The sequence below is a fragment of the Hypanus sabinus genome, chromosome 17 (genome assembly GCF_030144855.1).
Source record: "Hypanus sabinus isolate sHypSab1 chromosome 17, sHypSab1.hap1, whole genome shotgun sequence".
Classification (NCBI taxonomy): domain Eukaryota; kingdom Metazoa; phylum Chordata; class Chondrichthyes; order Myliobatiformes; family Dasyatidae; genus Hypanus; species Hypanus sabinus.
The window spans coordinates 21,320,991-21,332,316 of NC_082722.1; the positions used below are offsets into that span (position 1 = coordinate 21,320,991).

Consider the following 11,326-nt stretch of genomic DNA (forward strand, 5'->3'; position numbering starts at 1 on the left):
TTTTAGTAATCTGAAAATGAAAGGCGTGAGGGAGTGAGATTTATCAGCTGGCTGAGAAGTGTCATACAGCAACCTTGTGCTCAATGTCAGCAACACCAGGGAATTAACTGTGCACTTCAGGAAGGGGAAGCTGGGAGAACACGCACCAGTCCTCATTGAGGGGTCTGCGGTGGAAAAGGGTCGCAGCTTCAGCTTCTGTGTGTCAGAGAATCTATCCTGGGCCCAAAATATTGAGATAAAGCAGTTGAAGAGATTTGGCATGTCACAAATGTCTATAGTTGAGTGGTGGAGAGCATTCTGACTGGATCGACAGAGGACGCAGAGGGACGTACACTCAGCCAGTCCATCATGGGCAGAGACCATCCTGACATTAAGGATTTCTTTAAAAGGTGGAATCTCAAGAAAGCAGCAGCATCCATCATTAAGGACTCTCACCACTCAAGCATGCCCACTTGTTAATTACCACTGGAGAGGAGGTACAGGAGCCTCCTGCCTCTGCCAGCAGATTTTTGAATAGTCCACCAAGACTACTTCATTAGTTCTGATTTTGCACTATTTATTTTGTAATTTATAGTATTCTGTATCTTTGTGTTGCACTGTTGCCATGAAACAACAAACTTCATGGTCTATCAGTCATTGATAATAAACCTGATTCTGATTTTTATCTTTCAGTCAGCCGCACTCCTGTTTTACTAAAACCTCCCAAATTCAAACAACATACGTAGATTTTATTTAACATTCTCTTTGTGAAAATAAGTTATTTTTGTCTGTCATAACATATAAAGACTTTCATTCCGACAAATCATTCTTTTCTGTGCTTTCTCCCTAGCTTTAATCTCTTTCCAATAGCATCCAACACTTTCCTGTTCCCGGAGATAAGGAAATTGTTCCATATATCCAAACAGGCCCATGTCATGAATCCTGTAACAAGCTGAAAAGGACCAGCAGAAATGGAGCACACCTGGAGTCTGGTTTACTATAAATTGAGACTATATTTATTACTACTACGAATTAATATCATTAAACCGGATAATACGATACAGGTTATAAACTATTTTATATGTATCTCTCCACAAATGTGTGTGGATACAAAAATAATAGTCCCAAAAGTAGATATCGGTCTTACAGTGTCAGGTAAGTTTAAGCAGTTCAGTTCACTTTGTGTTGCGTCGAGTTGAATTGATGGAGCGAGAGAGAGTTAATTGAGTTGATGTTTACGTTGGCAGCTTTAGCTGTTCTTGCTTCCCAAGTCTTTAGAGTCACTTCGTGTGAACCCCACACAGACACAGACGGACAGAGCCCCTTCTAGGGAACCGTCTACTAACCCACAGCACGGGTTCACCACCAGCAGACCCCCCGCACTGGTAAGCTCTTACCCACACTGGTAATTACAGGTCGAAATTAATCGGTCCGTGTCCTCCACCCTCGTGGTGGTCTTAAACTCCACCAGTGGGTTCTCGGGTAGTTTCCGCACTTCTCTCATATCTTGTCTCTGCCGTTATCAGACCAAAATCCTCAACTTTTTATAATCCATTCGAAATTCCAGCCGTCCGTTAGCTCCACTGCTCTGAGCTATTACCATGGTGACTTCCCAGCTCATGTCTCAGCTGGCGCCGTACTCTCTCTCTCTCTCTCAAGGTCACAATTAAAAGTGTTATCAAAAGCAAGTCAGAGTCCTCTCTCTCTTTTAATTGCCTATTTGTTCATTAGACTGCTGAATTTTCTAGCAGTTTCTCACCTGCATGACACCCATCCCATTCAGTTTAAAGGAGCAGGCAGAGACCACACGGTAACATTTTTCCATTAGGTTTTAACAATCTATGAGCCTTGATGTATATTCTGAAAAGAGAGACCTAAATCCAAGGAGATGACAGTCACTTAGGAGCGAGTGACGAAGACCTTTTCACTAAGAAGAGAGTAAATGTTTGAAATTTCCCAGCCCAGTCAGCTTGCAGGCATTCAGTGTGACTGATAGCTTTTTGAAATGGAAGGTAACCACAAGATATTATCATGTAGGTAGCAACAGGAAACTTCTTAATATATACAAAGTAATTTAAAATTCTTTCTGAAGACTGTGCTTTAATATTATTGCTGAGATTGAGCAGTTTATATAAAGACAGAAGAACTATAACATGTAATCATTCTACCAAAAGCTGTCAGTCTCAGCTGTGAAGGTAGTCGATCAGCTCCAATCCATTGGGACAACGGAGAATCGCAAGGATTTACAAGCACTGCAGTGCAAAAGCTAACTCCTGACCCAGTCCAAAATGTGAGAGAAGAACTGCAAGAGTTCCACTACAGGGCACATATTCCCCTCCCCTCTCCACTTTCTGCAGCGATCACTCACCACAACTCCCTTGGCTGCTCATCCCTCGCTAACTCCCCTCCAGGCTCTTATCCCAGCAACCTGCCCCTACTCATCATTCTCACCACCATTCAGGGCCTCAAACAATCTTTCCAGGAGAGGCAGCTTTTCACATGCAACTCCATCAGCGCCATGTATTGCATTCCATGCCCTTAGCGTGACCTGCTCTAAATTGCAGAGACCAGAAGCAGACTGAGGGACCACTGCGTTGAGCACCTCCACTCCAGCTGCTAACGGTCAGGATATCCTCGTGAGCAGCCATTCAATTCCACTTCCAATTCTCACACTGACGTAACTGTCCAGGGCCTCCTCGACTACCACGTTAGAGTGTTAGGCTTGCTCGAAGCAATACCATCCTGATCGTCTCCAACCTGCATCAATATCACAGACCAGCACCTTAGGATTCCTCACCTCCTTCCCTTTATTCTACAGTCAACTGCCCTCTCCTATCAGGTTCCATCTTGTTCAACATTTTGCCTCTTCTATCACCTGACAGTAATCCCATTTACCTACCTGGATTTACCCATCACCCATCAACACCTCCTCCCCTCTTGCCCTTTCCTTCTGGCTCATGTCCTCCACCCTTCCAGCCCTTATGAAGGGATCGTCCATTTCCCTCCTAGCTGCTGCCTGACACCACCCCCCCAACTCCTCCAGCATCCAGCACGTGTCGCTCCAGTTTTCCAGCACCCCTAATCTGTCTCTATTGTCCCTTTGATCAAAGGTCAAAGTATATTTATATCAAAGATTGCATGCAGTAGTCAACCCTGAGACTTAAATTCTCCACAGGCAGTCACAAAACCCGTTCAAAATAAAACATACCACCCCCCGCAAAAAAAATCCCCCAAACAGCAGCAAGAACATCACCCTCCCTCCCGAGCACAACAAACAAATCCTTTGAACGTCAACAAGAACATCGACCTGAGCAACACTCACAGCATGCTGGAGGAACTCAGCAGGTCAGGCAGTATCTATGGAAAAAAGTACAGTGTGTACTTATGTACAATATGTCAACTGCACTCACTGCCTGGCCTGCTGAGCCCCTGCAGCGTTTTGTGTGTGTCGCTTGGACTTCAAGCATCTGCAAATTTTCTCCAGTTTGTGACTGGACATCAACCTGAGGTGGCGTTGTTCACTGGCACTACCTGGGCCAGAACAGTGATGCCAGCAGGCTTCAAATTTGCCAGGACTCGTTGATACCACAAGCCATCGCACACCCTGAAGTGCCTCAATGTTGGTCACTCTCACCTCACTACTGGAAAATTGCTGTCTCATCTACATTTGCACCTCTGCTGTATGATCCAGGCAAAACCAGAATTGGGCACCCAAGCCCAGGTTACAGCAGGTTAAGTCCCATTTGACGGCTCTAACACTTGGGCTGATACAGCAAACGATGATGATGAAGATGAATACTTGTGCCGACAACTGAAAGAAAACTGACTGGAGTGGTTTTACACTGTCATACCTGGTCACTGCTTCGCATGTTCGGGACAGTATTGTAAATGTAGTGGACGAGGGTGGCGACAAGGCCGGCTCTGGAGGACATCGCAATGTAGGTTTACGATGCGCCATGCTCCTACCTTGGGCCGTGACATTGGCTCTGGGTCTGAGATCCTTACAAAGCGCGAAGCGGATCATTATCGTTAAACCCGAACCCGTGAAAAGTAACTCGGTTCAGCGAGACACAACCATCGCCTTCCCCTCGGCAGCCCGACCCGGGGCTCGGCCCCGGAGCGCTGCCCACACCATGGCGCAGGGCGAGTGAGTGACCGGCTGTGATTTCACCCGGCGCCACGGCGGGTACCGACCGACCGGCCGGGCAGACAGCGACGCCGCCACTCCCCGAGCAGAAAACACGTCCGCCCGCCATACCTTTCAAACACGTTCTGAGCCATTGCGACCGCCAGCACCATGGTTACCACTGTCCACGTCACCAACCGCCCTTCGTGACGCGACACACTGCGCCTGCGCGTTCCGACGCCCGCGCGGCGCGGGAGAATGCGGACCGTTGGGGGAGGGGCTGTTCCTTCCCCCCTCCGATCGTCTCCCCGCTCCTCCCTTCCCAAAAAGTCCCAGTGTTTCCCGACCCTTCCTACTTGCCAACACTCCTCTTCGGCCCAATGTACTTCCCGGCGCCCCCATCGTGTAAAAACAAGCCCACCATATGCTAAAATGAGAAAATGATTCTGCTTTAAACTTTTATCTGTCTTTAAACCTATCTTACACACCACGTTGTTCAGCATCTTCGATGTCATTGTGATCTTTGAGCTTGGTCATTTTTAACAAGAGTTGAAATATCGGGTTCAAGTTGTGACAGCAAAAGGCTTAAGTCCCCACGCGTAACAATGGCCAAGCGGTTTCTTTTTTCTTTGTATGTAGTTCACTGCACTGAAGCCTCTTTTAACAAGGTAGTAGGGTGGAAATGCAATGAAGAGCAGTTTGGCTCTTCTCCAAAGACAAGTAAACTTTGTACGACAGTGTAATCACACACCAAAAAAGCCAACATTTTTAAAAAATATTGCTTCTTTATCATCCTGAATTTTGATCATTTCTTCTTGCAAGTGCTCTCCCTGTTCTTCCATCTTGCAAAGAAACGGGTTATTTACCCAGTCCAGATTTTCCAGATCGTTCAAATCCTTGAATCCATTCTGAAGATCTTTACAGTAACTGCAGTACTCTGTTAAGTCACCATCTGTGAAAGACTTTCCACCCAGGGAAACTGTAAGAACAAACTTCTCCCAATGTTTTGCTTATTTATTTCCAAATTTCCAACTCCCTACCCACATTGGACACTGTGCTTTTTGCCTGGATTAAACTGAAATTCTCACCATACGGTTTCGTATTTGGAATTTTCATTTTGTCACACAGATCGGCTTGGCATGCTACAGCTCCATGTAGAAGTTCAATCTTACTTCCCAAGCTCTTGTTGGATTGGAGCAAAGACTGTCAAAAAGATCATAGAAACATGTTAAACAGCAGCCTTTTGACAGATATTTGTTTTTAACTTTTTACAAAGGACAATCTCTTCATAAGCTTTTCCAATTTTGATAAACCATGCATATGCCATTAACAATGCCTCATTGCCTTGCACTGGTTATTCATCCAATTGTATCAGAAATTCTGTTTTTGTAGCTCTGTTCACAGATTATTCTTAATGTCGTCACACATTTTGTGAATACGACAAGCTACAGAGTAATTACTTAGGAATTGATTTTAAAATGCTGGTATCCATTTTGAACAGAGTGGTGAGCACTTCTGATACACTGGTATTATTAACCTTTCACCAATTGCATGAGATTTTCCACATTTTGCTATAATTTTGGAAATGTTATAAGAAGCAATGAGACCACTATCAAGGTCTTTGAGTGTTCAACGCTTTTCAAATGTTTCTTTCATCTTCTGGAATTGAGTAACACCATAAGCGGCCTTTTGAGGGTGTCTTTTACGGAAGTGTTCCTGCAATCTTGATGGTTCCATTCCTTCATTAGGCAATACAGAGAAGACACATGGAGCATTGCTGACCTGATGGGAACGGAATAAAACCATACTCCAAGTATGTAACTTTGTATTGACGCATCTTCTGTTTCTCAGCAGGATATTTATCCATCGTTATCAGGAATAAGCTAAAATTTAGAAAATGAACACAAACTGGAGATGCCTGTTGGATGTTGACGATGGCAGCGAGATGACATGGACAAAACGATGGTAGCGGCACGCAAAGGAATGGCGAAGCGAAGTAGAAGATGATCACAACAGTGAAAATTACATTCAGTAGGATTCAGACTGGAATCTGAATGTTAATTGGGACAGAGCTGCTGTTCGGCAAGCTACTTTTGTACCACTCCAATTAGCGCGACTGACCAATCACGTAAGGTCTCATAAAATCATAAGATGGTCGTTGACTGCACATATGAAGCCGAGGTCACATTGAACACCTCAAGAGGAATCTTCGGGGCTGGTCGGTTCCCTGATTGGTTGGATTTCACCTGTTTCCGGTAGATTGGTACTTGACGTACCCAATGTTAAATTGCATGAACTAGTTCCATGATGTTCCATAAGTTCCAGAAGATGCGTTGTGACGCCGAGTGCTCACCGCCTGCAGAACTATGGTTCTTCCCGTGTTCCAGTGCCTCATCCTTTTTTTTGGAAGTGCCTGCTCTACAAATGATCGGTCAGGTCAGTGCCTCAAGTTAGGGTGCCGCTTACCGCCCCCCGCCCAAGGGTCTTTAACATGCCGTGACGCGCCCTTAGGGCAAGTAGCCACCTCCATGTGGGGCGCTCAGGAATCACGGGACTCTTTCAATATTTTTATTAATATTATATAAATTGCATGGATATAAATACAAAGTTCATAAGGATACAAGTAATATGAATTACATTACAGTTAAATCACAGTAATATGATCACAGTATCCCATATTCCAAATCAATCATGTAGAAAAAATGAATTATGAAATGAAATAAAGTAGAATGACTGTATTTTATTAAAAAAATTACCCCCCACTACCAAAATGAGTTGGTTGGTGAAAAAGAAAAGAGAAAAAAAACACCTTATAATAATGATGGCTCAGAATCATACTTCAATAACAGTTCAATGATTATGAAAATAACTCAGAAGGGGTCCCCATAACATTAGAAAATCATGTTTAGAATCAGAAATCGAACAACGAATCTTCTCTGGATCAAGGCACAACATAACTTCAGGTAGCCATTGAACATGAGTGGGTGATCCTTCCACTTGAGCAAGATCGCCCTCCTGGCCATCAGAGACATAAAGGCCAATACCCGCAAATTAGATGGCTTCAGTTTTGTAATGCTATACTCAGCAATACCAAACATGGCAGTCAAGGGATTGGGCTTAAAAATCACATTAAAGAGTGCAGAAAAACTTTGAAATACACCTTTCCAACAATGTTCAAGGCTCAGACATGTTCAAAACATATGAATTAGTGTGGCCACTCCATTAGTACATTTTTCACAGTAGGGGGACATATCTGTATAGAAACAATAGAGCTTGTCCATTGACGTCATCGTCGAAAATGGCAGCTTAAGTCGCTAGCTCCTCCGGAAAAACGCGTATTAAGCCCCGTTAACTCATCAAATATAATATATTTCGAAAAATGTTTGAACTGAAAAGAGGGGCAAGACTGGGGAAAAGGAATGGAAATTAAAAAAGCAACACTGTGGAGCCTGCGGCCGAGAAGAGTGCAGCGAGCGGCTCTCCTACCCGACCGCGTGCGAGCAAGGCGGCAGCTGGGCCTCGTTCAGACAAAGCGGTGAATATCTTTGAAATCCTGAAAGAGATAAGGGAGTTCCAGAAAGAAATAGAACAGCAGCGCCATGATATTAAGGCAGAGCTCGCCAGCGTTAATAAAAAAAAAGCGGTGGCAGAAACTCGTATTGAGAAGGTGGAAGATTGCGTTCAAAACGTGGAATGGATACTGAGTAAGACAATAAAAATCATATATCAACAAGAAGGTAAACTGCTTGACCTGGAGGGAAGATCACAGTGAAAAAATATCAGAATCTACAACGTTCCGGAAGGAGCGGAGGGCTCGTCTATGACGGAGTTTGTCGGAACGTTACTGCGGATCTTCCCCCGGCTATGAAGCTGGAAGTCGAAAGAGCCCACCATGCATTAGTCCCAAAACCTACCCAGAATAGAAAGCCACATTCAATAATAATTAAATTCCTTCGGTACAGCACCAAGGCGGCGATTCTACGAAGGGCCTGGGGTAAGAAGAGAGTGTTTTTAGAGGCTAAATTAATATATTTCGACCAAGATTACCCCCCAGCAGTCCTCCAGAAACGCAAAGAATACTCTGAAGTAAAGCGAGTAATAAGGCAAAATACGATTAGATTTCAAACTCCATACCCTGCTAAACTTCGAGTATTTTATGACAATGGGATACAGTTGTACCAGACAGTGGAAGAGGCGACTACAGACATGAAGGGCAGAGGGTTGCCCGTCAGCATGACGAAAACGAGGGAAAGCCGACTGAGGAATTATCCCGCTCCGCTTGGGAAATAATGCGAGAATCGAGAAGGCAGGAGACGGGAGGAGGCCAAGAGAAGTATATCAGGAAGAGACCAGAAGCTTCCCAAAGACAGTCCTCACCCACTTCAGAAGAGCCATAAGGTTTAGCTAACTTTAAAAATGTTGAGAAGCTAAACAGAAGCAAAAGTACACAAAACTACATAAAAAAACAGCACAGTGAGAAAAAAAAACACACAACAACTACACTAGACTTCAGACCTACCCAGGACTTCATAAAGTGCACAAAAGAGCGCAGGCATTACAATAAATAATAAACAGGACAATAGGGCAAGGTGTCAGGCCAGGGGCTGGGTATTGAGGAGTCTGACAGCTTGGGGGAAGAAATTGTTACATAGTCTGGTCGTGAGAGCCCAAATGCTTCGGTGCCTTTTCCCAGACAGCAGAAGGGACTGAATGAAGTCACTGTTAGAATTGTTACCCTCTTCCACTCATGACCTCAGTATTTGAACTAGTACAAGGAGTCTCAGTTTACGCCAAGCTTGATCTCAGTAATGCCTATCATTTTGTCCACATCTGCGAAGGGGATGAGTAGAAGATGGCTTTCAACATACCTCAAGCCTTTATGAGTATCTGGTCATGCCATTTGGTCTCACCAATGCCCCTGCTGTCTTCCAAGCCCTGGTAAACGATGTTCTCTGGGACATGTTGAACCAATTTGTTTTTATGTATCTCCATGACATTTTGACTTTTTTCTACATCTCTCGCTGAGCACACAGGTCATGTCTGCAGAGTTCTCCAGCGCCTTCTGGAGAACCAGCTCTTTGTGAAGGCTGAGAAATGTGAGTTTCATCGCAATACCGTCTCCTTCCTGTGGTTTGTAACTTCAGGCGGTTCCATTCAGATGGAACGACAGAAGGTTAAGTCGGTGGTTGAAAGGCCCCAACCCTCTACTCGTTGGGAGTTGCAACGCTTCTTGGGCTTCACTAATCTCTATCGCCGCTTCATCAGAGAATACAGTACACTGGCTGCACCACTCACTGCTCTTACCTCATTGGCTGTCAGATTCTCCTGGGCCCCGACTGCTGAAAAAGCATTCTCTGTCCTGAAGGAAAGTTTCATCTCTTCCCCCATCCTGATTCAACCAGCAGTTCATTGTGGAGGTGGATGCATCTGATGTTGGTGAAGGATCTGTTCCCTCTCAGCGCTCGGCCAAGGATGAGAAGGTACACCCCTGCGCCACCTTCTCTCACCGCCTCACTCCCACGGAGCAGAATTATGATGTCGGAAACCAGGAGCAGCTGGCTGTGAAGCTAGTTCTGCAGGAGTGGAGGCATTGGCTGGAGGGAGCAAAGGTGCCACTCTTGGTGCGGACTGATCACAAGAATCTGGAATATATCTGTACGGCCATGCGTCTCAACTCCTGTCAGCTTCGTTGGTCCCTGTTTTCCCTCATCTGAGCCCCCTGAGGTAATTGATTCTGCAGTAACACTTAATGGAAGCCTCCAGAATTGACCCAAGTAGTGTCTGTGGAGAGGACGGAGGGACAATTTGGCAAACTAGTGATGCTGTCACTTTATTGCAAGTTATTGTGACACCTAAACACCTCAGCCTTCAGCAGCAACCCATCCCTCTTCAAATAAACAAATTGAAATTAAAAAGCTCTTTGTGTATAAACTTTTCCCGGGCTTCCAGCCAGGTGCTGGTACAGGAAGCCCAAGAAGAGTTTATTTGTCATGTACACTGGGAAAGCAGAAGATCCTTTTTCTCTTTGAGTATTTACACATTGTTGAAGTGAACCCTGGCAATGGGATTCACATTCATCCTGCACCATTGCCAGCAATCACCAACACCCAACAGTGGTTGGTTGTCCGTTGTGTCCAATAACAACAGAGAACCTGTGGAGGAGAATTCTTAAAGTGGAAAAGCTGCTGCAGTGGGGCAGTTCTGCTTTCTTGACCTTTGGAGTCCATGTCCAGTGGTCATCACAAACTGGGGGCTTCCTTGGTTGCAATAGATGACCATGACTGTTTTGTGCTCTGTTACCTGCTTCACTCTCCATGATGCCTTGCAGCATTTCCTTCCCAGCCATTGGATCTCATCCATCCAGTCCACCAGAGGTGACTTCACATACTTGGATAGGCATGTCCCTATCTCTCCGGGGTACAAGGCCCACCGGCTACCTTCTCCTGGTTTAGCCCACCCATAGAAACAGTGTATCGGGGTGTGGCCACTGTTGCATGCAGACAAGTATTTGATGAGAACTGAGTGTCTGCTGGTGTCCAAAGGTGAGTGTGCTGCTCCAGAATAGTCATGACAAGCCCTCTCACCAGAGGTGCTATCCCTGAACACCCCACACACACAAACACTCTAAACACCACTCTTAAATGGAACAGGAGCATCTGTTTGAGGGGCAACATGAGGTCAGCATCTTCATTGCAATTCCATCTCTGACGAGATCTACAGAAACTCACCATGAAACTCACTTCAGAATCCTGGCCCTTCCTCATTCCGGCCCTTCACTATAAGATTGCTGTTGCCACCTGTGGCTCAGCAGGTAGTGTACTACTTCACAGTTCCACCTACCCAGGCTCAGCCCTGTCCTGCAGTGCTGTCTGTGTGGAATCCGCACAATCTTCCAGTGACTGCTGGAATTCCTCAGGATACTCCCATTTGATCCCACATCCCAAAGAAGAGTACGTCTGTAGGTTATCTCGTCATTGGAAAATAGCCTACGGGAGCCGAGTGAGAAAGGAGTTGCAATAGCCTCGGTGTGATGGATGGGATTGAGGGAGTCCCAGGGTGACTGGGGCAGGAGTGATTGTTGCTGGGTGGGTAGGGGGGATTGAAGTTGCAAGAGCCTCAGTGAATGGGGTGGGAGCAAGGGAACCCCAGGGTGACAGGTACATGAATTTGGGAGTCCCAGGGTGAGAGTTACAGGAGGGATGGAGTTGCAGGGCTTCTCTG

The 11,326-nt window shown here is 45.5% G+C and overlaps 1 protein-coding gene across 5 annotated transcripts in view; it reads right to left on the reverse strand.

The window, feature by feature from the left end:
* Window positions 1-4,337, reverse strand: part of LOC132406727 (palmitoyltransferase ZDHHC1-like) — a 54,225-nt gene extending 49,888 nt beyond the window's left edge. Inside the window, exon 1 of one of the 5 annotated variants that reach the window (XM_059992638.1) lies at window positions 4,238-4,337. Coding sequence is in view for 4 of the 5 variants with exons in the window: in XM_059992637.1 (XP_059848620.1) it covers window positions 3,831-3,911 (81 nt within the window). In the remaining variant the exon portion in view is untranslated. Of the gene's footprint in view, window positions 1-1,738; window positions 2,351-3,830; window positions 4,050-4,237 lie in introns of those variants that run through there. The other 4 variants (XM_059992637.1, XM_059992635.1, XM_059992639.1 and 1 more) reach the window with 4 other exon arrangements.
* Between the last annotated feature and the right edge of the window lie 6,989 nt (window positions 4,338-11,326).